This window comes from Cryptotermes secundus, unplaced genomic scaffold, assembly GCF_002891405.2.
Source record: "Cryptotermes secundus unplaced genomic scaffold, Csec_1.0 scaffold8032, whole genome shotgun sequence".
Lineage (NCBI taxonomy): Eukaryota > Metazoa > Arthropoda > Insecta > Blattodea > Kalotermitidae > Cryptotermes > Cryptotermes secundus.
The window spans coordinates 32247-58317 of NW_019743095.1; the positions used below are offsets into that span (position 1 = coordinate 32247).

Genomic DNA, 26071 nt, shown 5'->3' on the forward strand with positions numbered 1-26071 from the left:
TGAACTTCAGTTTCTTCCCCCCCTCCCATGAGGTTTATTGTTAAGTGAGTCTGGAGAGGGGTACAAACTCTGTGACCACATCAATACAATCTCTGCTTGACGTTCCAAGATATACGTAATTTCTTGCCATTATTTTATAAGTGTTTTGCGTGTGTCAGCTAAAAATTAAAACTGTAGCAGCTCAGGAAGTTTGTGGAATGTTATGACGATCTGATATGGTGAGGTGGGGACAGACACAAGTTCAGAAGCACTTGTATTGCAACGCGGACAAGACGTATTTCAGAATTACGCAGAAGTGGATAAAAGCTGCTTCTTCATGACAGCACCTCTACAGGTGAGTGCTCTTGTCTCTATAGGCCTAACTTCCTAAATCGTTATGCCTTATTTGAACGAAGTGAATAAATTAAACATATAATGAGAGAATCCTCGTTGTTCATCTTTGTGCGTATTTTTTTTACTGAAAATACTAGACAAATTCCAGTGAAATAAAGTNGTAATACAAGTAGAAGTCTAGGCTGAAAACCGTTAGATTATTTTAATTCTGTCTCTTTAGTTCTGTGTGCTATGTTACGACTTCGAATAGTAGGATATCAGATGAATTACAAAGGATTTGAAAGGAAGCGGCCGTGGCCTGATCGAACTACTATCCAGGAAGTTGCCAGGAGGGACTCAGGAAGACCACATAAAAGCCCAGTCAGAATATCCGGTGGCCCGGATGGGATTCGAACCAAGCAGATCTCGAAGACGAGTTTACAGTGTTACTGCTATACCATTACCTTCTATTGCAGTTCCTTCATGCCGGTTCCAGCGTGATGTACAAGCCGAGTAGCATCTTTAAGGATTATAGCAGAGGTTCTCGATCTTTGGAATTCCGCGACCTTGTAAAATAAAACATAAAATTACACCACTATCCCATCTCTGACGGTCAGCGGATAGTGCAGTTCTGCACATTGTTGCAGGCCTCTGTCAGGTTGTACGGTGACAACAGGAACGTAAACAGTTTTACAGCCTCTCTGCACCTGCAGTAGGCCATAAAATGTGCAGTTCTGCACACTGTTGCAGGCCCTTGTCAGTTTGTACGGTGACAGCAGGAACCCAAATAGCTTTACAGTAAGCTGTAAAATGTTGCTGTAAGGTGAAGACGAACAAACTCATGATATGCTTCGCTGGCTACAGTTACATTTTCCAAACTTACCTTTATTAACCTTACTGACTTGTCAAAAGTATCCATGGATAGGACTGTTTAAATTATTCCCAAGAAGTCTGCAATTTCATTGGAGATGTCGTGGCCCACAGTTTGACAAACCTTAAATGTTAGAATAAACCGTATGTTTATCCAATTAAGTATACTAATACCAAAAAAAGGTTTAATTACTTTTGAACAATGCGTACCAGTAAGATCTGGAAAAATATTCTGCGAGCAATTCATAACACCACATTGGATATTAGGCGGTCAACACACTGGAGTTGCTAAAGTTATGTATTTCCCACCTGTAGTGACATGAACTACTCATGATTCAAGAAGACTTGTCAGGACATTCAAAAGCTCTTTAGGAGCGCACACTCAGATTCAAACACTATCACCCTTCATTTATTTAGCATACTTAAACTGGAGTGAAAATTGCAAGTAATGCCCTACATGTGGTACCCTTTTGCACCGTAGTTAACAGTGAGAGCTGATATTGCAATGTATCTCTCTGAATTTCAGGGTTGCAATATGGGACGAGGGCGCCTGTGGTGGCCTTTGGTGGTTGTGGTGATGGCAGGTGTTTTGATGGCCAATACTGTTATGGCTGCACCCGAGCCAGTGGAGGAAGTTGTAGTTTCAGTTGACACTGCCAAGTCAGTTAAAGTTGTCGATGAACGATTCCTCAGCCTAACTATTGATCCAGCCATGTTGTTATTTGGAAAGGAATTTAGGTGAGCATTTTCAATATAGTGTCAATCCAACTTTGCCGACAAGCGGCGGTCGCTCGGTCGGTATAGTTCGCTTGTGGACTAGAATCATGGAGTTTGTTTGTATTTTCAATATAGTTCAAACATAGTTTTGGCCAATAGCAGCAATATCCTAACATGACACAATGAGGCATGTCATGATTCTATTGTTCACATAATATTTGTAGCTTGATTAAATAAACAGGTATGATTTGGGTAGATAAAGTAGCACACAGGGAAAAAACATGAAATGCAGATAAAATTTTGGTTGAAAATGTCAAGGAGCCAGGCCAATTGAAAGTGTAGATAGAAGGATGACATTACTACACATACTAGGAAAATGAGTGTTAAAATTAGAATTATACTCCATTTTTGTGCACATGACATTTAACCTTGAAATTCCAAAACAACACACAATTTCTTGACCAGATGAATAATCATGAACTGCTCATAGAAGACTCTGTACCATGAAATCACTTAGTTAATATGTCAATATATTTATACTGGACATTTGATATTATGTTAATCTGGCAGACAGACCACTGACTAACAAACTAACTAAGTAATGAAGTAACTCATTTCAGTATTGCTTAGTGTTTTTCTGAGAAGCTACTGAGATGGTCAAGAAATTCACTAAGAAATTCCCCACATTTTTGGAACCTAAAAATTCCTTATCGTCTTCACAAGATTACCCTTGCACACTAAACTAAGCCACTTGAATCCACTTCATTCTCCCATACCTGATTCCCCCAAGATCCATTTTAATAACATCCTTCAATTTGTACCTATGCCTCCTCCCTTGGAGGTTTCTGACCAAAATTTTGTGTCTGTTATCGCTTCAACCCCCCCCCCCCGTTCCCATTGGATAGGAAGCTGGGTGAGCCCCAGAGACGGTCTGGACAACATGGAGAACAGAAAATTCTTGACCCTATCAGACTTGAACTCTGACCCCTTGGTTATTGAGCTAGTAACCAATCATTATACCGATTGCACTCTCCTGGCTTCCACACCTATACAGAGCAAAAAGTAAAGTCACATGATTTATTTTGTTTCCATACATTTGTAAACCACTCAGGCAAGTTTTGGTATTACACAGTCACAAGTTGCTGACTGGAAATAGCCATTCCAACTACAAGATATTTCCCTGAACTCTGTCCAGTGAGTTGTTTGTTGTGTATTGATTCAAATGTTTGATTCTTAGTTCTGGGAATATGAGGACCCTACGCATGGCAAGAGGCCTTGCTCCAGCATACCTGAGACTTGCAGGACCTGACAGCAACCACTACCATTTCCAGAGGTCTCTCATGAATGGAGCTCCTCATGACAACTACACTATCACAGGTCAAAAATGCAGTGGAATCAGTCAATTCAATAGGTTTTTGCAAACATACAGGAAATGAATACATAATGGAGAGCTCATGCTTATTTTTTGTGTGTGCATTTCAATTCTGAAACTATTAAAAAGAATTTTATTACCTCTGTTATTTGAGGTTTACATTAATGGTAGATTGTTGTCTTATGTGTTATGATTCCCTGTAGACTTTTATGTGGTTACCAACATTTCAGAGGAATCTACTGCTTCCTTCTTCAGGTTAGGAGAAAAAATGCCATATGATATACACGTATATGATGCAGGTGGAATGGTCCAAAAGGATCCAAACCATGAAACTGATAATGAACACTACTTTCTTCTGGGATGTGATACTGTGTAGTCTAGCAGAAGTTCACTGATGATGTTTTGGAGGAATATACTACGTACATCTTCAGGGTTGATTGATGAGTAAGCCAAGCAAGCAATGAGTTAAGATGTTCTGCTTACTTTTTGCTCGATATATACTTCGAGCCCACGATTGAGGTTGGGGGGGTGCTTTTTCTGGGCTATTTAATGGTGTTTCCCATGTGAAGACTGCATAGCACTGGATGGTAAGATGAATTATTGCTGGAGAACCGAAACAAATTGAAAGGAAGTAGTTGTGGCATAATCAAGGTACTATCTTGGAATTTGCCTAGAGGGATGGAGGAAAACCATGAAACACTTTAGTTAGGATGTCCTGGCTGAGATTTGAACCAAGGCCCTCCTGAATACAAGTCTAGAGCAACCTCTTCAGTGAAATCAATACTGACAGATTCATCACCTTGTACAAATAGTATTCATATATGGCAGAAGTAGTTTGAGTGACACGGTTGTTATCACCCTACATACATGTTCCCTATCATTAATTCACTCTCATAAACATTATTTGTTTGCATTGCAGAGGTACACTGGATTGATCTGAACCACTTTGCTCGTGAGGCTGGACTGGATCTGGTTGTGTGTTTGAACATCCTAGAAAGATCTGATGGTGTGTGGGACTCGAGGAACAGCCTGCATCTTGTTTCTTTCTCCAATGAAATGGGTTATAATGTTTCGTGGCAGCTTGGTTATGGTATGGAAAACAACATAATAACATTTATATTAACTTCATGGAGTTGAGCCCTGCTCGAGAAGCTGCCAGTTGTGCAACTACTTAAAAACTCCCCAACATTTGGTGGAAGCCAAAGGTTCATTATGATGTTCACAGGAGCCCTCCACTGGTCCCTACCTGTGACAGATCGATCCAATTCACACTACCCCATCCTATCTCTCCATTTTAATATTATCCACCCACCTACATCTTGGTCTTTTAATGGTCTCTTTCCCACTGGCTTTCCCACCAATATCCTCTATGCATTCCACTTCTACCCATTTGTACTACATGCCCTGCCATCTCATCCTCCTTGACGATCATTCTGATTATACTTGGTGAAGGATACAAGTTATGAAGCTCCTCATTATGCAGTCTTCTCCAACCTCCCATCATTTCATCTGTCTTTGGTCCAAATATTCTCCTCAGCACCCCATTCTCAAACACCCACAGTCCATGTTCCTTCATTAATGTCACAGAGACCAAGTTTCACACCCACAGAGAACCACATGTGAAATTATAGTTAATTACTGGATTTTGTCTGTAACTATCTGAAGCATTGCAGTTTTACAGCTTGGGATAAGGTCCTATGCCAGACTTTTATACTGATGCTGATGAATATTTATTTATAATATCAACATGAAATTTCTTGAACAGTTAAGTAATTATTCATTTGTAGGGGAATATTTTGTAACAGGATATTAGCAGAACATATTTATGACCTTTCTTTTACATTTATTTCTTTATGTGGAACCGTCCTGGTAGTTTTATGAACACACTTGCCTTAAAGATAGATTGAACTTTACTATGGCAGTGAAAAGTAAATTATAAATATTCATAAATAGTTGAACAGAATAATGATTGAGGAAACAACAATCATACCATGACACAGACACACTATTAATGTAGAATTAAATGTCTGTTATTTTTGTAGAACTACAAGAGCTAGGGGTGGACATATCAGCAGCCCAGTTTGGGCAAGATGTAGCTAAACTCAGGCACCTCCTGAATACCTTCCCACGGTATCGACACTCCCTCATCCTAGGACCTGACATTACAAAATTCAAAAAGCAGCAGGATGTGGATTTTCTGATCAACTACCTTCATGAGGGAGGCTCAGCTCTAGATGGCATCACTTGGCACCCGTGAGTGTTTCATTTCCCTTAGGTAGATATTTTTATTTCTGAGATTAGTGGCAACAGGTCTGACTGAATCCAGATTCTCTTCAATACATACTTTTCTGTTAACAATCAGATCACCAATGTCGCTGATCCCAAACACATGAATAGTAACAATACAGTGATATCCCTTGTTTATGGTTTGTTTTGGCACAAGTGAACTTGATGTCAGTTGAGGAAAATATTGATGTAAGTGATTTAATATGGGAATGGCTAACTATAGATCATTTAAATTGAAGATTAAACATGGAAGAAGACTTAAATAAAGGAATATTAAATGGGGATTGAACTGTATTTGTTATTATAACAACAACCAATAACCTGATGGCAGGAGTACAACCAACTCCAAAATCCATGTATTATCAAATGTACCTCAGACGGTGTTCAATGTCCTACATAACTGGAAATTTAGCACTACTTTTGTTGAAGGGGTTATGATGAAATTTGGTAGTTTCTAGTTATAACATCTCTCAATAGCTGTCTGTCGATATAGAATCTACCCTCTACTCCAGTTTCTGCCTATGTAACAGCTATTACTTAACTGGTATGAGTAATATTATGTGTTGGGCACAAGAACTCTTTTACTATGGAAGAATATCCAAGAGAAAACTTTCGCGTTAGTAGTACTGAAACTTCAGTTTCTAATAATTGAGAGATCACAAGTTATGCTGTAGGGCTTCATATTTGATAATAAGAAAGGTGTTGCATGAAACTTTAAAATAAGGATTGCTTTATATCCATCCAGTACACTGTTCTGCTATTTTCTTTCCAGGGAATTCACTCAGCGGAAGAGTAACTTGACAGTTGAATCTGAGGATGTGGAAGCAACATTGGATCAGCTGATATTTGGCAAGGATATGCTGAGTAAGATTCTAGAAATATCTGCAACCAAAAAGCCATTGTGGATTGGTAAGTAATAAACATCCGAACTCCACTGTATGTCATGGACTTACAAAGAAAGCAATTTACATTTATACACTGGGAAACGTGGATCACATCCTAAACAGGACAAAGGCTGTGAATCAATCAAGTAATCCATTCAGGACATAGGAATTAGAAACTTCTGATGCATTGAACTGATAAGTGAATCATCATATATTCTCATTTTGTTTCTGTTAACATACTATGTGTTCTGACATTGTTTATGTCATTATTGGGTATAATGCAATTGAAGAGTTGTGTAAGTCCTACTGTTGGTGGCTTAACAAACAAGACTGACATAGCTAGTAGGCAGCTCCAGGTTATGCAATCAATGCTGTGTTAAAGTGTTTTTGTGTTCTCACATGAATATATTTTTAAAAATGTTTTTCAGGTTATCATTTTGTATAAAAAGTAAATCTGTAGTATGACATGACTTTCTGCTCACTCTGTATTGATATACATTCTTCACTAATACTAATAACAGATCTGACAATATATGATTCTGTATTTCAGCATCCCGTTGCAATTGTTCAACTTAACGTCCATTATTTGTCATCCGTCGATATTGCCTAGGCACTAGTAAAGACAACACCACACGCTGTGGAGGAAACACGCAACCCAGGGGCATATGGCAGTCAAAACTGAAAAGTAGGCTATGAACGTGAGGAGCAAGCTGCTGAGACAAAACACCCTGAACAGACATACATTTATGTAAATGGACATGACGCCTCGTGTGAGGTGAAATAATGTGCACCAAAATAATGTGGGTATAATAGAAACTTTAAAGGGTTTTATCTGGTTTTACCTTGAAAAGAGGATTATAGCGTGTNAAATAAGGCAGTGTAGCAGTTTTAACATAATTTAATAAAATATTTGTAACATATCAAGACACCTGAAGATGGCCATTTGGGGCCGAAACATGTAGTGTCAAGGTGTATAATGTTAAACTAAAATTAAAATTGAGTAGTGAATGGAAGAGTGTTGCAATATTAATGGATGATAAATAATGGACGTTAAGCTGACAATATATGTATCAATTTTCTGCCAATGTACAAACTAAATCTGTCAGTTATATTATGAATATAATGACATATTGAATCTTGAATCACCCAATATATTAATAGTACATGATTAGGGAGCGTGTGAAGATTTGATAATTAGTTTACTTAAGATCTACTCTTTCATGTAACTGTTTATTAAACAGACTTCTCACAAAATCATGACAATGTAATATAAACCTATGCTTTTGGAAATAAAAGTTCCTGGTACACTTTTAATCTACAAGAGATGAAAATATTGTCATTGGAATGGCTGGTGCACTCAATTGTCCTGATCTTCAAGACAACTGAGTTTCAAACACTATAACTGATGGATCTGTTGTTTTCAGGAGATGGACAGAGGGAAAGTTCTCAGGGATGGTTCCTGGATGCCCTAACATGGGCAGACAAGCTTGGGGTTGCTGCACTGATGGGAGTGCAAGTCATCATGCGGCAGCCTGACCTCCATGGACTCTTTACACCTACACCAGTAAGTACCAACATTCAAGGTATAGGCATCTACTCTTTGTGTTCACAACCACAACCTGGAAGTGACAATTGTTCCTGAACATATGCTACCCTCAATTATGAAGACAGAAGATAGAAATATTCCTGTGCTTAAATAAGAACCATTCATTCATTCATTTCCTTTATTTTTCAATTATCCATACAGGTAAAAAACCTTGGATGTGGAAATAGTCCATTTGATAATAGATGTGTCCAGATACATATAATAAATTACATGAGTTACATAATTAAAATCACATACATTAGTCAATTAACATAAATAATAAAATAAAAAATAAAAAACTTAATACAATTTAATTTAAATTATCTAAATTAATTGAATTAAATGCAATACAAATTTACATTGCTGGTCAAAGGGCATTAGTTCATCCCTGACATACTGACATGACATAATGTTGCCTTGACACAGGACTACTGGGTCTCGCTGGTACATAAGGCCCTGGTTGGGAGAGTTGTTTTGGATGTGAAGCAAAGCTACAACACCAACAGCCATATTCATATGTTCTGCCATTGTACACACCATTACACAACTTGGCTGTTTGGGGAGGCAGTCAGCTACAAGCATGGGGCCATCACGTGCTTCGGCATCAACCACTGGAACACCAAGATCAGGATAAATTTGAAGCTTGGTTCCACAGGGCAGAGGAATGAGGAAGTGCATCAGTACCTGTTAACATCTGCTGGAAATGGACAGAAATCAAGGTAATGCAAGAAAAACTGAATGGTTAAACAGCCAGGGTAGAATGCAATGTTATATGTAGAATCGATGAGGCAGTTGCGATGGCTGTATTGTGGCCAGAAGAAGACTCTCTGGCCCTGCTGGGGACTGAATCCCAGTTTTTAGCCTATAACAAATCATTTTACTGATTGAGGTGTCCCGCTTCCCAATGGTAATGAACCTCATGGAGAAGAATCCATCTTGAAAAAAAATATCCATTTAGCTAATTCAAGAAATTCACCACCTTTCATGAAACCTGAAGGTTCATTGCCAACGGCATGTCACTGGTGCCTGTCTTGAGACACATGAATTTATTCCACTTCCCCTTACCATATTTATTAAAGTCCATTTTAATATGATTAATAATATAATATAATTAATATTTTTTGATGAATGGATTTGAAGTATGAAGAGTGGGATGTTCTGGGTTGTAATGCTGTGTAGTTTGGCAGAAGTCCATATTCCTCCAAAATGTCCATGGGCTTTTTCCTAACTAGATGGTCTTACAACCCAGGAGATCATACTCTTCAGAGTCACCAGTCTGAGAACCTCAAATCTAGGGTGTGGAAGTCCATTTTTCCAACCTCATTTACAGCTAGATGTCTCACAGTTCTGCCTATGATTCATCCAACAGCACTTACATAATTCGCTCCACTAGCAATAATGGATTGTCTGCTTTCATTTCTTTCAGAGAAACACTTCTGAATGGAAAACCCTTAAATCTTGAGGATGAAGGTATGTTGCCAGTCCTGTCTCCAGATATCCATCACACAGGACGGAATATTATTGTGACACTCCCTCCTGCTTCCATTGGCTTCTGGGTACTTCCTGATGTTAAGGTAAAACCGTGTCTCACAGCTCCATTTGGCAGCAGATCAGAGGCAAGTAGCAAAGCCACACATCACAGTCAGGTACATTCAGGTGAGGTAAGGGGTGAATTTACCAAGCAGTACTCAGATGAAATTAAAAGGAAACGACATTCTAAAAAACCTGGATTAACGGGTAAAAATATTACATTTTCCAGCAAAGACATGAAAGACGCTAAATCTACCAGAGATGTAGATGATTTTGAAAGTGGCAATACAAACGCCATAGAAGAATCTGATGTGAACGTCAAGAGTGAGAACTTTAGGAGGAAAAGGAATGATATAGACAAGGATGCTCACGGACGGTACAGGAGATATGTGTTAGAGAGTGGTAAATATATGATACCAGGGCTACAGCCTGACTACTTCCAACCAAGCAATGGAGTCAGCATAAGAAACCTAATACGGAGGAGAAACCAGGCAGAGAGATTGAAGAAACTTGCCAGAACATCAAAACAGGATGGTAACATTCCCATAATATTAAATGAGCCCCATCACCATGTAAGTTTTGAAGATATGAATGACGGATTTCCGGTGTTCAGTTCTGATGAATATGATGTCAATCCATTCCCAGCAGGTACAATTTATATTCGACAGAGTGGTGAATCATCTGATGAACGTAACCGTGATTATGATTACATAGACAAAGATGAGAACATGTATGAGGAGGATGAAAATGTCTTACCTGAACTAGAATATTTTCATGGACCCGCGGAATATTTTGAAATATTTCAGAAATCGGGAGGTGTTGCAGACGAAAAGCTTGTTGGTTATGGTACTGAGCTTTCTGAAGCTGAATCCATTGTATTAATAAAATCAAGTCAACTAGAAGAGGAACAGAGTGGTGATGATGAAGATGATGATAAGGTGATTCAGGAACAGGGCCCAACAGAGGAAGAGGATCGTAAAACAAAAGCAGCTACAGATAGCATGCTCCATAAATACTTTTCTGAGACTTACAAACAAGATTTTAGTGATGAAGGGGAAGATTTTGAGACTGTAGGAAAAGTAAGAGAGAAAAATAAAACAGACTTGAAGAAGGAAATGAGTAATAGCAGAAAGGCTGAGGAAAGAAAGAGTGAGTACAGTGATGAAGTAATATCAAAGATGGCTCACAATATAAATGAAAATCCTGATTCTTCTATTCATACTGTAAAAACAAAGAAAGCAACCATTAATGATCATAGTTTACATAATAATGATTATGATGATGATGGTTATGTACCAGTGGAAGAAGTTGAAATTACAAGAAGAAGCCACAAAATTATGGGAACAGCTACTGAAGATCATGATAAAAATAATCCTAGCAATGCCAAAGAATACTACAAAGAAGGTTCACGCATTTTCAGAACAAGAAGGCAGGGAAAAGGAAACTCTAAGAATACCAACCAGAGCTCAGAGGAAGATGATCAAGACAGCTATGATAAAATTTTGAACCATGCGTCAACCAGTGCATCACAGGGTACTACAAGACAGTCTAAGGGCAGGGCCAGAAAAGTAAGCCATCGAGTTATTTATGGTAACAGTGATGAAGATGATAGTAGTTCAGATACCAGGAGAAACTATTCCAAGCAGACAAGCAAAAACAGTGTCACACAAAAGTTGTCTCAGAGGAGATCCAAAGATAGAAATGAACATGTTGAAAGTGAATCAGAACCTCGAACACAATCTCACAAGTACAATGTCAAGTCAAGGCTGCACAATCAAGAGACGCTTCATAAAACTCAGGAATCTCATGAGGAAATTGATTCTTCCAGCCACAATGATGATGACATTGAAGAAAAAGTAATGAAGACTTACTCTAAGAAAAGAAAATATGAAAGAACACCATATCATTCTCAGCAGAATGTAAGTAACAACAAAGTCTACAAAGGCAGTGAATCAGATGCTACAATGAAAGGACAGACACTGACAGAAAATATTAATCCAAGCTACAGAAAGGAATCATCAAGAAGAGGACCAAGCAATGCATACAGGACAACTGGACAAAGAGCAACACAAAATAATGTGTTATTTGAGGAGCAAGACGGAGAAGAATCCAACAAATATATGAGGCAAAATTCAAGAAAAGTAGTAACAAGTAGTGAATCTGAGGAGAGGTCAGGAATAGATGAAGAAGAGGAGGAAGCAACTGAAGCTAAGATAAAGGCAAATAAATCATGGCAAAGGTATCATGCCACAATGAGACAACCTGCAAGCAACAGGGAACTTAGATATCGAGTGAGGAGAGATGCGGCACCACAGTTGCCAGTGCTGGTAACATCTGTAGAAAACGGACAAAAGGAGACTGATGTTCAGAATAAAGACACAGAATTAGAGACAGTATCCGATCTGACCAATGCTAAATTACAAATCAAGGCTCGAGATGTCAAAGAGAACAAGCAATTGGAAACAGCTTCCCAAAATGTACCCACAGCTAAGATAATTAGCTCGAATGAAGCTCTACAATGGAACAACACAGTGAAATCAAACAAAGGAAATAATAAACAGATAGAAGAAGGTGACAGTGCAGAAAATTATATCACTTTAAAGGAATGTGAAGGAAGCAGTGGCAGTGTACACAAAGAATGTAAGGATCTGTCTAAAGAAATTAATAAAAATCCACAACAAAAAATGAATGGTATGTCGCTGGATAGGGATAACCATCAAGAGTCTAAAGGACCACTTTCAAACAGTAAGGTTCTTAACAATAGATCACTACATTACATGGCATCAGGACAGCTGCAAAATGATGGATATGTCAAACAAGTTACTGGTACCAGCCCCATGTATAAACCATCCGATGACATCACCATTAATGGCAGTACAAAGGTAGGTGCTGATGAGGGTGATTTGATAATGACGAATATTACAACAGATGTGGATGGGGCCAAAAAATTTCACAAGACTGAAGACGATGCATTAAACATGAAGTTGTATCAGGACCCAGGAACTGCTGTCATTAGGTTACCCAAGGCTGTTGCAACACACACCAATCTGCAGCACCGTCCTACAAAAGTGGATGCTGGAGTGAATGATTTAATTTCAATGAAAGAAACGCCCAGTAAGAATATAAAGAACACAGCTGAGACTGGTGAAAAAATGGAAAAGAATGGAGAATTTAAAGTGGGCACACCAGAGAAAATGGTTGAATTTCAACATGCAGCTGAAAGCAACCACATTCAAGAAGATGGAAAACTCTTAAAAGTAGAACAAAGAAGTGCCTTAACACTGCATGACTTGGTTCCAGCGTCTGTTACTGAAAAATCTAATGAGGAAATGACAGTATCGGTGCCAGGTGTAAATGAATCACAATGGACTCAGAATCAAGAAATAAATCAGAGTGAACACAGACGGCTGCACTCATCAGAAGGGCAAGAACCAGAAAAGGAAAGCCTCAGGGAAGAAGTTCAGCATGATGGAGAAAGGGAGAGGTTGTCGCATGAGGAAACTATGCAAAGAAATGAAATAGAAAATGTGAAAATACCTTTGGAGGCTGGAAAACAGAGACCTGTAAAAGGTAAAACATCTTCAGAAGAAGGTAAATGTGAAACAGTTCCAGAAGTGGCTGAGACACAATTTGGAAACACTGTTTCATTTCAGTCATTATCAAATGATGTAGCTCCTAAGCAGACTTCTCCTATAAACAGCAAGACTAATAGTGACAGCTCTGATGCTACAGCCACAGAACCATCTGAATCTCAAGTAAGAATTGTTATGAACAAGTTACCAGTTAATGATGGTATTAAAGGCAATATTCATTCCAACAGTAACAGAACTGGTACAAATGTGCCAAAGTCTAGCCATGCTCTCAAACTGAATTCGAAAAATGTTCATGATAAAGTAATGAAAGCAGAAGATGAAGTATTTAAAATAACAGATAACATCAGGGGTTCCAGAAGTGCACAGCAGTCATTAGCGGATGGTGATCCAGACAATCATGGCTTGACACAGACTGTTGACAACGTTCCTGAACAATTCAAGATAAAGAATGGAGCTCAGAAGCAGCATCATATGCTAGGTGCTGAAGGAGGTTTGAAAAATATACCACATTCTATGAAAGGCAACGTTGCAGTCTCATCTGATGAAAAGGAGACGGATGGTACTAATGGCAAGTTAGAAAATCTAGCGAAAAATTACATTGCAGATGATGAAGATGTTTCTGCTGCCTTTGTAAGGAATGCTAAGCATACTGGTCACTTGACACCGATTTCACCTAGAAGAGAAAAGTCACATATTCATCGTGTGGATAAGGCAAATGCTCATACAAGTTTACATCCATCTTCATTAGCCAGATCAAATCACATTAAGGCAGAGTTAGAAAAGAGACGCCTAGAAAGATTTCATGCTTTGGCAGCACATCGTGCCAAACTTAAGGAAGATCTTCTGAAGATTAGGGCTATGGCTGCAGAAGGAAAGTTGAAACTGCCACATCATATAATACGTCGTGACACAACACAAGATGAAAATACAGAGTCACTAATGTCTGACAATGTTCTAGATGATGCAAGTGACCATGTAAAGTTACAGCTACCTACAGTCACTAAGACAGAAAAAATTAAAGCAGAACTGGAAAAGAAACGCCTAGAAAGGCTTCATGTTCTGGCAGCACAGCGTGCCAAACTTAAGGAAGACCTTCTGAAAATGAAGGTTATGGCTACAGAAGGAAAGTTGAAACTGCCGCATCATATAATACGTCGTGACACAACACAAGATGAAAATACAGAGTCACTAATGTCTGACAATGTTCTAGATGATGCAAGTGACCATGTAAAGTTACAGCTACCTACAGTCACTAAGACAGAAAAAATTAAAGCAGAACTGGAAAAGAAACGCCTAGAAAGGCTTCATTTTCTGGCAGCACAACGTGCTAAACTTAAGGAAGACTTTCTGAAAATGAAGGTTATGGCTACAGAAGGAAAGCTGAAACTGCCACATCATATAAGGCGCCGTGACACAACACAAGATGAAAATACAGAGCCACTAATGTCTGACACTGAATCCACAGAGTTTCATCCACTAATGTCTATCAGAAATGAAGACAGAAAGGGTTATAGTAACAGAGATAATCCTTCACTTGGATCACAGAATGTTAGAGAGACTGACAGTGATCTGAGCTCACACAAACAAGAAAGAAATGACAAACACTTCCCTCAAGATACACACAGTTGGCTGGAACAGGTGTTCCTTCCAGTGGCCATGGTAACGGATCAGAGGGATGTTGAGATACCAGCATTTGATAGTCAGCAGGTTTACAAACCTCCACATGATTCAGAAACCGAGATCCTAGCAAGGAATTATGTTTCAGGAAGTGAATTAGTTCATGTTCCCAACCATGAAGGCAAAGCTTTGGTTGAAGAATCTAAAATTTTAAATTCTGCAACCAGCCCATTTTTCATGTTTTATGACATGGGTCCTAAACAAAAGTATGTAGAAAGTTTGCTTCAAGAAGGGCAAGGTAAAGAGAGGGATTCTGGCAAAGAAAATGTCTCTCAAGAAACCATTTTAAATTCCAGTCCTGATCAAAGAGGGGCTGAAGATGAGTCTTCACAAGGTCATTATGTAGAAATCAAACAATTGTCATTACCATTTCTTATTTCAAGATCTGTTCTTAAAAAATATCCTATGATGAAACAGTCCAAAAATATGCCAATCAGTGAAAATGATATTCAATTCATTTTTGATTTGGAAACAGATGAAGCTGATGATGATGTTGGAGAGTTAATGAGGGAACAAACAGATATGTCACCTATATTGCGGGTTGCCAAGAGTGACTATGGGCGTTCTATTATGAGACCAGAAGTGAAAGATGATGCTTCACTGAGTGAAAAGTGGGAAGAACAGGATGCTGAGAACACACGAGGGTCATTGATGCCAGTTAGTGAAGAAACTGACCCAAACCATCCAATAACCTTGAAAGTTGATCATCTTCCAGAAGAACTGAATAAAACTGATGCTGGCTGGGACAAAAGGCAAGAAAATGGTATGAATATAGATGGATCAAAATATGAAAATAAGAAATCTGGAGGGAAATATTTTAAGTCTTCAAATAAAATAATTCAGAGTTCTCAGTCATTAAATGATGTACTAGATGAAGTGAACCCAACAACAATGAGAACACTAAAAACTATGGAAGACATTGAAAAAGACAGTGCTGTCTCTAAAAACAATATGTTTGGAAAAAATGCACACAGTATAACACTTCAATCAGTAACACAGGATTTGGGCACAAACTCTGAGTTAATGCCGGGATCAGGCAACTCACACATTGTTCCTATACGATCAAAACGTGCATTAGCTTACCAATTCAAGGATAAATTTAGTGATGATTTACTTGACTCATCAATATTGGTGAATAAGGACAATTCTGAGATTGAAGATAATATGAATGGCAACAAGTACATCAATGTCATTATGCCAGGGAGTAAAGCACTATCTTTTTCAAATGTGACATCTGAAAATAACATATTATCTGACATGAAGAAATTCAAATATAATTCAGATAGTATGCCTGCCAACAGTCTTTATGTAAGAGATGATAAACTGATCTCAGACTATGCATCCAAAGATCTGAAACCAGTCTCACATGAGAAGAGAGCAGCAGATCAGTCACATCTTGAAAGTTTAGGTAATTATTTAAATGATATCATTAATGTAGAAACAGATGATGACACAGGAAATAATAAGCTAGAAGATGCTCTTAATGAAATATCAGAAGACGTAAATCTCCAGACAAATGAGATTAACAGACGATTTAGAACCAGTGACAGTTTTGTGAAATATAAGCTTGAAAGCAATAGAAACAATGGTGACAATGAACAAAACATCACTGAAACAAAAATAATTCCTTATGAATTACACAAACATGTTCTGAACAGTAATTATGCACCAAGACACAGAAAGATTTGGAAGTATTTATATCTTCCTAAGAATAAACATTTAGCAGCAAGCAGTGAAGAACTTCCCAGCATTGAATACTTTAACCCTGTAAACAAAACAGGCAACAGATCCAGTCCTTCTGATGAGACAAGTCCTGCCAGCAAGGATATCTTTAGTGTAATACTTGGGGAGTTTCCAAATATTAGCAGTAAATCTACAGAAATTTCAAAAACATCCTTATCTAATAATACTACCATTACTGCTGAAGAAACACCAAAGACTGCAACAGAATTAAAAGATGTTTCGAAATTTCCAATGTCTCGTAATGTTGTGACCAACACAGACACTGAGTATGTCACTGAACCAAATGTTAAAAAGTGGAACAAGGAAAGTTCTCTAATTTCAGAGACCCATCCAAAAGATGAATTTAATTATCCATTCAGAAGCATGAAGAGTATTACTGCTTCGGAACAAAAGCCTGGAGATTTAGAAACAGTTACAAATACTAAGGAAAATTCAGGATATTTAGTTATTATGGACCAGAACACTGAGCATATAGAAACACCCAAAGGGAAAAAGAGAAATGACAAAAATCAAGAAGAAAATAAACAAATTACAACAACAGGGCATATTCACAAATTCATTAAAAATGTAGCTGATCATGTTGTTAGGTTCTTTCATAAACTTTCACCATGGAACTATTTTAGGTACTGACATAATTAGGTAATTGGCATGTGTAGATATGTATAATACTTAATGCTCACAATTACTTGAAAAGCATATGATGAATTTATAACAGGCAAATGGTTCTCAAGGAATGGTAATTATAGTGACCATTACGGTAGCTAGTTATGAATACTTTGTCAGACAATGAAGAAGTAGTTCCAACCTTTGATTTATTTTGTAGTTTATGTAAAAGGTTTACTGCCTTTCTAAATGTAAATTAATCCAGCAATATTTTCATTCTGTATTATTAGAGAATAATTTCAACTTGTATTAATAATAATAATAATAATAATAATAATAATAATTTGTCCATGTCATTTTATCATTGTTAAAAACATTTGTTAATAAAAATCCCAGTATTTGATTACAACTTTTTTTTTATTTTGAAATAAACCTTTCCTCCACCACATTACAGATATTTGTGTACATATTTTCAGTAAAGTGGCAAAACCTGCATCTTGTGCTCTGATTAAGAACGCAGGTAACGTTGTTCCACGCCCACCGTATATCATGACAGCTCGGTGTGTTGCTGCATAGTACCCATAGTTTTGGAGATTTGAAATTCTTGCAGTAATGAGTATTCAGATCATCATCTGAGATGTGGTGCTATGTAGTTTGGTACAGAGGAACCAGCATTAAGAGAACTGTTGCCTCCACATACAAATATTTCAGAGAAATTTATTGTCTCCATCTTATACCCTGAAGATGGAGGCAGCAGGTTCCTCCTCCAAAACATACCGAACTACATGGCATCACATTTCAAAAGACCAAGATCTCAACATTTTTTTTTACTTTTTCAACAAACATTACCAACATCATTTCTGAACACATGCCTCTTAATTAGTGAAATGCTCAAGTAAATAGAGATTTAACCCCACAATTTATATTGATTAGGCCAGTCCCACTGATAAGACCTTTTGTCTGATATATATATATTTTTTTTTTTGCTTTTTCATGCATGACAAAAGAAGAGTCTATATAGTATGATGTGTTTGTTTACATAGTAAGAAGCCTCAGTCATATAAGTATACATACAATTTAAGTAATCACTTTTAGTGTACAAGCTGTCAGTCTCTTAGACATGAAGTAGCTGCTAGTCACTTTAGAGAGAGAGAGAACGCTTGAATACTGAAATTATGAGAGTGTTCTTTGAACTGTCTATTATATAGAGTGTATTTCTTGCTTCTTAATGGTATGAGACACCACAGCATACACTGCAGATGAGTAATTTGTTTTTACTGTGTGCCGATGTGGCTGTCTGCTGTCAAACTCATGTTCTCTGGAGCGGAGTATCCCCTCAATTCATGAATGAAGAAGTGTGTTTGCACACTAATTTTTGTTAGGATATTGAACCATTATATCAACAAATACTGTTAACCTTTTGAAGAACAAATATCTTGAAAATAATGTATATATATATCACAGGAAACAGTGGATACCAATTACAAAGCCCAACGAGCTAATGCTGTATAAGGAAAGATCACTCTTTATTGTGAGAAACGTATGAAAGACATAAATACGTGCTTTTGGTAAAGTGCAGATTTTTATGTTAAAGCAGGTGGTACACACAGCAGTTACTAGGCCTTAAAGGGTAACTATCATATATACAACTAGTAATTAAGGTAAAAAGGTAAAGTTTTTGCTGTGCTTAACTAATTAAGCACCACATCATGAAGGTGTATGGGGGAGGGAATGTACAGACAATTAAAATAGCATAGTGACAAGAAGTTTCTTTGGAGGTAATAGTATTCTTTTCAAGAAAGCCCACTAAAGAATCAGTTACAGAAGAAGCAGTAAGACATACAGTGTGCCCTTCAGGAGCAGCTGCCCCATGCCTGTTACAATTTTGACAGGTATGCCAAATTGACTTGCTTAGAATCAGTGTCCAATCATCAGAAAAATGCACCATTTACACACTTACTGTCATGTGCTTGTATTGGGATTTCACCTGTTTGACAAGCCATTTGCCACAAAAATTGGATTTTGAACTTCCATTAGAAACAAAAACTGTAAAGAATGAATGAAATAAAGATGTTGGATTTGAGGTTCTCACAGAAATAACTGTGAAGAGTATTTCCTTTTGGATGTGATGCCATGCAGTTTGGTAGAACTTTATCGAGGTTTCGGAAGAATATACTGCCTATGTTTTCAGGGTTGAAGAGTCAGCCAAGTAAGAAATCAGCAAGAAACAGGTAGAAGCAGAGCTTTTTGCAAGTTTCTTCCTTGGCTTACTGTTTAACCCAGGAGACAGAGGTAGTATGTTTCTGTAATACATCAGTGAACTTCTACCAGACTGCCTGACATAAAATCCCAGAAGTGAAAAAACTAATAATTGCTGTATATTTAGACTCTTATGTGCTACAGAAAACTACATATGAAGCTTCCTTGTATATGGATGATAAATGTAGGAAAATATGACCTTTACGTGTATGGTGGCAGGAGCCCATCACTTGATTGGATTGACTGACACTTGCATGTTTTAAACTTTGGCCTGTCAGATGGTGAGGTTGGCAATGGATGTGTTATGTTATTAATCAGATATCAGCCATTCTCATAAATTTTCAGTACGGACTTTCAGAACTTACTGGATAAAAACTCTATGGAAATTTCAGATGATAGTATTTGCTTAAATTGTATGATTTATATAGTGTGAGGAAAGTAGATTCTCCACAGTTCAAGCATAACCACAGTTTTTGTGTTGATTGGCTTTGTCAGGATGAAAGTTTTTATATGCAATAAACAATGTGAAAACTCAATACTGAGACATATATATCAAATCAACTTTGCACTAAAAAATGAAGTACACATTTCCATAAATTCTTGATGTTGCTGAGAAATAACAAAATTATATCATAAATCTCAGAGTTATGTTTGCCATGAAAAAAGAGCCATCTTTACTGGGATAGTGAGTCATGTTTCACCTGATCTAACTGTATACCAGGGGCAAGTGTTCTGCTCATACATGTCTGTTTGGAAGCTCTTTGACAGTCTGTATCCGTAATGTATTCTTGAAGTGAAATCTGAGGTTCTCATTACAGTGAACATGAATATTCAAGTGTTTCGCGTGTGACACCATATAGTTTGGTAGATATGCACTCATGTTTCAGAGGACTGTGTGATAAGTATCTTTCATCTGAACATCCATATGTTTGAAGTGTTCTCTCTTTTTCAGGAAAAGAAAAAAACAAACAAAAAAACAAAACATAGTTCCTCGAACAATATCATCATGCACAGATTTGAGAAGCCAAAATGTAACAGGGAAAGGATTAATAACTTCTATACATCACTAAAACCAATGCTCTATGCACTCAGATATGTTGGCTTGGCCCCATTCAGCTTCAGAACAGTAAAACAGGAGGATGGAAATGAGACCACAACATTTGAGATCACTTGGACCACATCATTATACTCTATCTCTTTTACTTTAGTATTATGCATCTCTACAATAATCTCCTTAATTGGGAGGTTCAGGTACACATATCTCACTATGCCAGACCAAGCTATGGTACCTGACTTCCTAGTATGGTGCACTCTCAGTATATGTGCCTGCTCTTCACTTCTATTAGGATTTGTATTTCGAAAAAGAATGGCACGAGTTCTTGACACAATTTCACAGATAGATCAGAGTCTGTTGATGAACTTAACATACACTTACAGCAATACATTTCTAATAGTGACTACCATCTTGGTTATAGTACTCTGCTTAGTAACTACCTTAGTATCTCTGTTTTTTCTATGGACAGTTGAAGTATCTGGAATTGAATCTATGGTATTAGTTTTACCAGGTTACATTAACTACTTTGTTAATAATTTAATGGTTTTGATGTTTGTCTGCCTTGTAACATTAATATGGCATCGCTACCGAATTCTTAATTCTCATCTGACCAACAAATATATTTCTTCCAGTATGCTGCAGACTCTGAATATGTCATGTAATACATCAAATTCTGAGCGCCACCATTCTGTGGTCAAAACAAATAGCAAAGATCACACATCTTTCTGCCAAGGAAAGGGTTATATGTGGAGGCCTCTAGTAACTGAACAACACTGTAATGTTTATAACATCAGAAAGCTTCGTGAATTCCATGACAGTTTACATGATGTTGCATCAGATATTAACGTGATTTATGGATTTCAGATTCTTGTCGATATAGCTCACACATTTATTGACATTACAATAACTTTATATATTAGTACTGTGTGTGCAAAAGAGGATGCACAAGGTGGCAGCACTATTGCATATCATGGCGCAATTGTTAATGCCAGTTGGATGCTGCTTTTCTTCTTAAAGCTGACAGGCATCACACTATCTTGCCACTTGGCCAGTAATGAGGCAAATGGTACTGCAAATATTTTACAAAAGAAGTTGCTAACAGAGGAGTTGAGACCAGGCACTGAAAGGGAAATACAAAGCTTCTTGCAACAAGTCACTACCAACAAACTTTACTTCTCAGCTTGTGGATTTTTTCACATCAACCTCTCGACAGTGTGTGCCATGATCAGTTCTGTAGCAACCTACCTTGTTATTCTGCTCCAATCTTGAATATACCATCTTTCTAATAACAGAACTTTAAGATTTTACACTGCAAATACTCGAGATCAATATTAAATACAATCTCAAGTCCATTAATCCAGTTCACATCCTCACCACATTTTTGCAAGGGTTATGTTAATGTCATTCACCTCTCTCCTTGGTCTACCAAGTGATAAGTCTGCAAGAGACTTGCCTAACACCATTTGAAATCTCTGTAAGAGTTCCTCTTTTCCCTTTCTAAACCGCAAATCTAAGCCTTTTTAAAAGAATTTTAAATCCAAAAAATACTGGAATGGCTTTCCATAGATGAAAGCATAAGAAAAAAAATTAATGAGGGATAATCAAATAATGAAAAAAGTAATTACTATAATTATTCCAAACACCGGATGTAACACTTAAAGCAGAACTGTAAAGCAATATGCTAATAAAGATTGGAAGAAAAAACAACTAACAGAATAAGAAGAGCCTTAAAAACATTCTCTTATGACTGAAACTGAATAGCACAAAAGGAATGGAAAGACCTGATCTTGAATGTGGACCAGAAGGATAGACAATAACAAAACATAATGAACATATGACTGAACTCGATGAAATGTGTTTCTTGCGATAAGTAGCTGGAGATACATTCTAAGACAAAGAGAAACGACGATACTATATTAGAGGGAAGTTACATATTGATAATATTTCAGACTACAAAGAAATGGAAAGGATATACTGAAAGGATGGAACAAAATCTTACTGAAATGAATTATAGAAATTAAAGTCCTTGAGGAAGAACAAATATTAGAAGATCAGTAACAATACTAAGTGTCAGAATGAGATTTTAATGAACATTGGAATATAGGACCAAACTTGCAGATTGATGATGAAGTTCGTTAATTACTGTTCATAATTTTGAACAGGATAGCTGTATGAGGGATACATTAATGCTTCTTGCTTGAAATTCAAATTTTTGTAAATGTTAGCAAAAAAATATCATCCTGTGATGGGTCATACAAACAACCAATTCACACCCTCAGTACCTTTTATCTCTGAGGTGGATTTTAATATTATTCTCCAGTCTAAACACATAACTGCCAAGTGATCTTTTCCTTTGAGGTTATCAACCAAATGTTGTAAGTATTTTTTTGTCTTCACACACCATAAAAATGTAACATGAACATTGTCTTCATGCACACTACACATTTTGCCTATCTCACTGTCAGCTTCACACACCATAAACATGTGACATGAACAGTGAAAGTTATGAAGATCTTCATATGTAATTTTATCCATAAAAGTTAAAATTAAGATTTTAAGGAGCCTATTTGAACACAATGGAGTAGTAACCCTTAATTTAAATGACCACTGTACATCATTATATAAACTATATTTATATAAGATGGAGTCATATTTATAACATGTTTTGACCAAAATGACTAAATGACCATCATTAGGTGGAAACACGTCATGGTACTGACTATATCCTTCTACATATAGATAATTTTTGTTAGTGTGAGATTTATTACTGTCATTATATGATGCTGGGTTATTCTAACAATTAATTGTTGAGTGTTAGTTTGTTGCATGAACATAAATTACATAGGGGGTCACAAACAAGTGAGCAGCCTTTTTTGTCAGTTTAGTAATGCATATTCTGTTCATAATGAAATTATCTTATATGGATATTTGAGGTATAGTGTATTGTATAAAGAAAATGGTTTACAACTGACTTCAACATCGGTCTTAAAGCATCACATGATACCATGTAGGCCTGGAAAGAAATACAAGCATGAAAGGAGAAAGTTAGTAGAATAAAATTTATATAGCAAGTGATGAGGTTCCTCACTCAAGTCTCAATGGTTGCTACACTAGTCTTATAGAAATAACATTTGTGTGGGAGAGTGCAGTAATTAGTTACAGTTTCATACAAAGAAGATGAACCACTATATATGAAAGCATTTTTTATGAAACAGACTTGAATTTTGAAACATTATGAGGACTGAAAGCTACAAGCTTCCTGAAAGATAATAGGATCAGAAATGAAGGCTAGAAGCAACTCTGTCACTGGATGAATGAAGAGGATAAGATGCGGAAAGAAACCCCTGAAAATTGTGAGAGCAAAAGCTCTAAAGGATATATTTATCCAACTACACACCCATGTAATAATATAAACACAAGATTCAAACCCTTGGAGCTGTGAAATGCATTACATTCAGGTGAAGTACTTTTCAACATTACGTATGCGTGCTGTGCTACAAACGCACTCATGTCATGATATATGTGAAGAAACAGAAAGTACAATGATGATTCATATTTATGTGGACTCCATTAAGACTTGTAGTTCAACTGTGTTAAATAATATTTTCTGCAAATTAAGTATATAAATCGTGTTTCACTAAGCAGTACATCATATATTATTATTACATGTGCTGGCACAAATTGTAATATGGGGAAGAATATCTGTCTCTATACGCAAAAAGGTTTCTAAGCAGCAGATTTATCATTGTCATTATCAATTTTTGGTTATCATAGCAAAGAATTTTCAACAATTAATATGCTGCATGAACATAAGTTACATAGTAGGCCACAAAGAAGTGACCAATTTTTGTTTCAGTGTATCATATGTGTTAGGTGGGTACTTGTAATGTTTCAATGTTGAGTCATTAAGTGTAGTATGCTGTATAAAAAAATTGTATTGACTATTTGTGCATGATATATATGGGAGATGCCATCAGATATCAGCCTTCATGTATCATCTGACTGGCACCTGGGAGGTTCCCAGTCAAAATCCTTGCTGGAACACAAACTATCTTCACTTTTCTGTGGTATTCCTTGGTGCTTCTAGGATTAAGCTGGGATGGCACTCTGAAGCAGACAAGGGCTGCTTCTTTACAAATCCTTTCCAACTCATCACTTATTAATCATTTTACCAGTAGTGTATAGTTTGAGCTACTGACAGTGTCATTAAATAAACGAAAAACCAACTATCCAAAGCTACCAATCTATTTTCAATAAAATTTGTTACTGTGAAGCTTACACTAGGAATTGCCATGTAAATTTAATATTGGTTTATACAAGTGCTTTCATGAACCTCAAATGAAACTATATCAAGACAACAGTCTTTGAGGATGTGACACCATGCAGTTTGGTAGATAGGTATTCTTTTGGAGGAACCAGCTGGCTCAGTCTTTCAGTGTAGAAATTTCTAAAAAATATCTCATCATATAAAAGACTGGTGCTTTAAATATGGATGTAGCAAAGATCTGTGACTTTTACTTTAAATATTTTTCAGTATAATAAATGTTTAAGAAAATAAAACATTATCAAGAACAATTAGGTATACAAAATATTAAATATCTAAGAATAGATTTGAAAAATATATATTCTATCCATTTGCTACTCATATTATACCTAGGGGTGTAGCCCTCAAATTAGTAAAATTGTCACTGTGATCTGGCAATAAGTTCCACATTTAAAGAACTGGGGATGAATGATGATAAAAAGCCATTCTTGTTGCTATTTAATGATACCTTTACACTTTGAAAAGCAGAAGTGAAAGAAAGACAGCTCATGAAACACATATACTTAAAGGATACAGAAGGATCAGAAATTAAATATGTGCTCTGCTTGCTGCTTACTACTTGCTTGGTTAGCTTCCTCTTCTATCAGACTAAAAGTTGTCACAATCCAGAAGATATTACTTTTCATGGTAGCCATTGTTGGAACCTCAAAAGCAATATGATAAATGATAATTCAGAATATATAATGTCTGGACGATGTAAGAGTACATTTTTTCCTCTTTGTTTTCCTTTGAAAAGATTATCCCTCAAGCATAAGAAATAAATTGTATTTGAAGTTGTAATTGTGCTTAAAGAGCTCAGATTGCAAAACAGAACAAGAGAGAGAGAGATAAACAGATAAAAATAAAATAATGTATTAATGTGCTACAAAATTCTTCATGTTCTAACGATCTTTTCTGATTTACAAATGTCAGTTTTAATTTGTATGAGCTATAAATATGACATAATACAGTCTGCTCACTCATCCTAGTCAGCAAAATTCTGTCTGACAAATCAGCTGGAGAGTTCTGACTCAGCATTACCATACTTAACAGAGCATGTAAGAATGTCTGATCTTCCTTGCACTCAACTTGAAACATTTGGCAGAACTGAGTTACAGCTTCCAACTTAACAGTAAGAGAAACTGACTGAAAATAATAAAATAGGATTATGTCATATGTGGGAGTGAAGGTATAGCTCAACCATTCTTGACCTTGGCACTATATGGAGGCGAGTGTTCAGATTCACGCTCCGGTTGCTTTACCCTTGGGGACATAGACCCTGG

The 26071-nt window shown here is 36.8% G+C and overlaps 2 protein-coding genes across 2 annotated transcripts; both read left to right on the top strand.

The window, feature by feature from the left end:
- Positions 1 to 254: 254 nt before the first annotated feature.
- On the top strand, positions 255 to 17927 carry LOC111873702. Its single transcript, XM_023868637.2, has 9 exons — positions 255 to 334; positions 1709 to 1920; positions 3137 to 3276; positions 4191 to 4361; positions 5314 to 5524; positions 6330 to 6466; positions 7866 to 8005; positions 8453 to 8745; positions 9453 to 17927. Exons 1-9 carry the CDS (start codon positions 317 to 319, stop codon positions 17197 to 17199), a joined length of 9069 nt encoding a protein of 3022 aa, XP_023724405.1. The 5' UTR covers positions 255 to 316; the 3' UTR covers positions 17200 to 17927.
- An 11-nt stretch (positions 17928 to 17938) lies between these two features.
- On the top strand, positions 17939 to 24989 carry LOC117283029 (gustatory receptor 68a-like). Its single transcript, XM_033755174.1, has one exon. It carries the CDS (start codon positions 20357 to 20359, stop codon positions 21752 to 21754), a length of 1398 nt encoding a protein of 465 aa, XP_033611065.1. The 5' UTR covers positions 17939 to 20356; the 3' UTR covers positions 21755 to 24989.
- Positions 24990 to 26071: the final 1082 nt, after the last annotated feature.

Excerpts from the sequence above, each read along its gene's own strand:
- LOC111873702 (XM_023868637.2), top strand. Across the intron at positions 5,525-6,329 it reads GATGGCATCACTTGGCACCC|GGAATTCACTCAGCGGAAGA; the intron begins GTGAGTGTTTCA and ends TTTTCTTTCCAG. Across the intron at positions 8,746-9,452 it reads GGAAATGGACAGAAATCAAG|AGAAACACTTCTGAATGGAA; the intron begins GTAATGCAAGAA and ends CATTTCTTTCAG.
- LOC117283029 (XM_033755174.1), top strand. The coding sequence starts at position 20,357 with ATGTTTGAAGTGTTCTCTCTTTTTCAGGAAAAGAAAAAAACAAACAAA.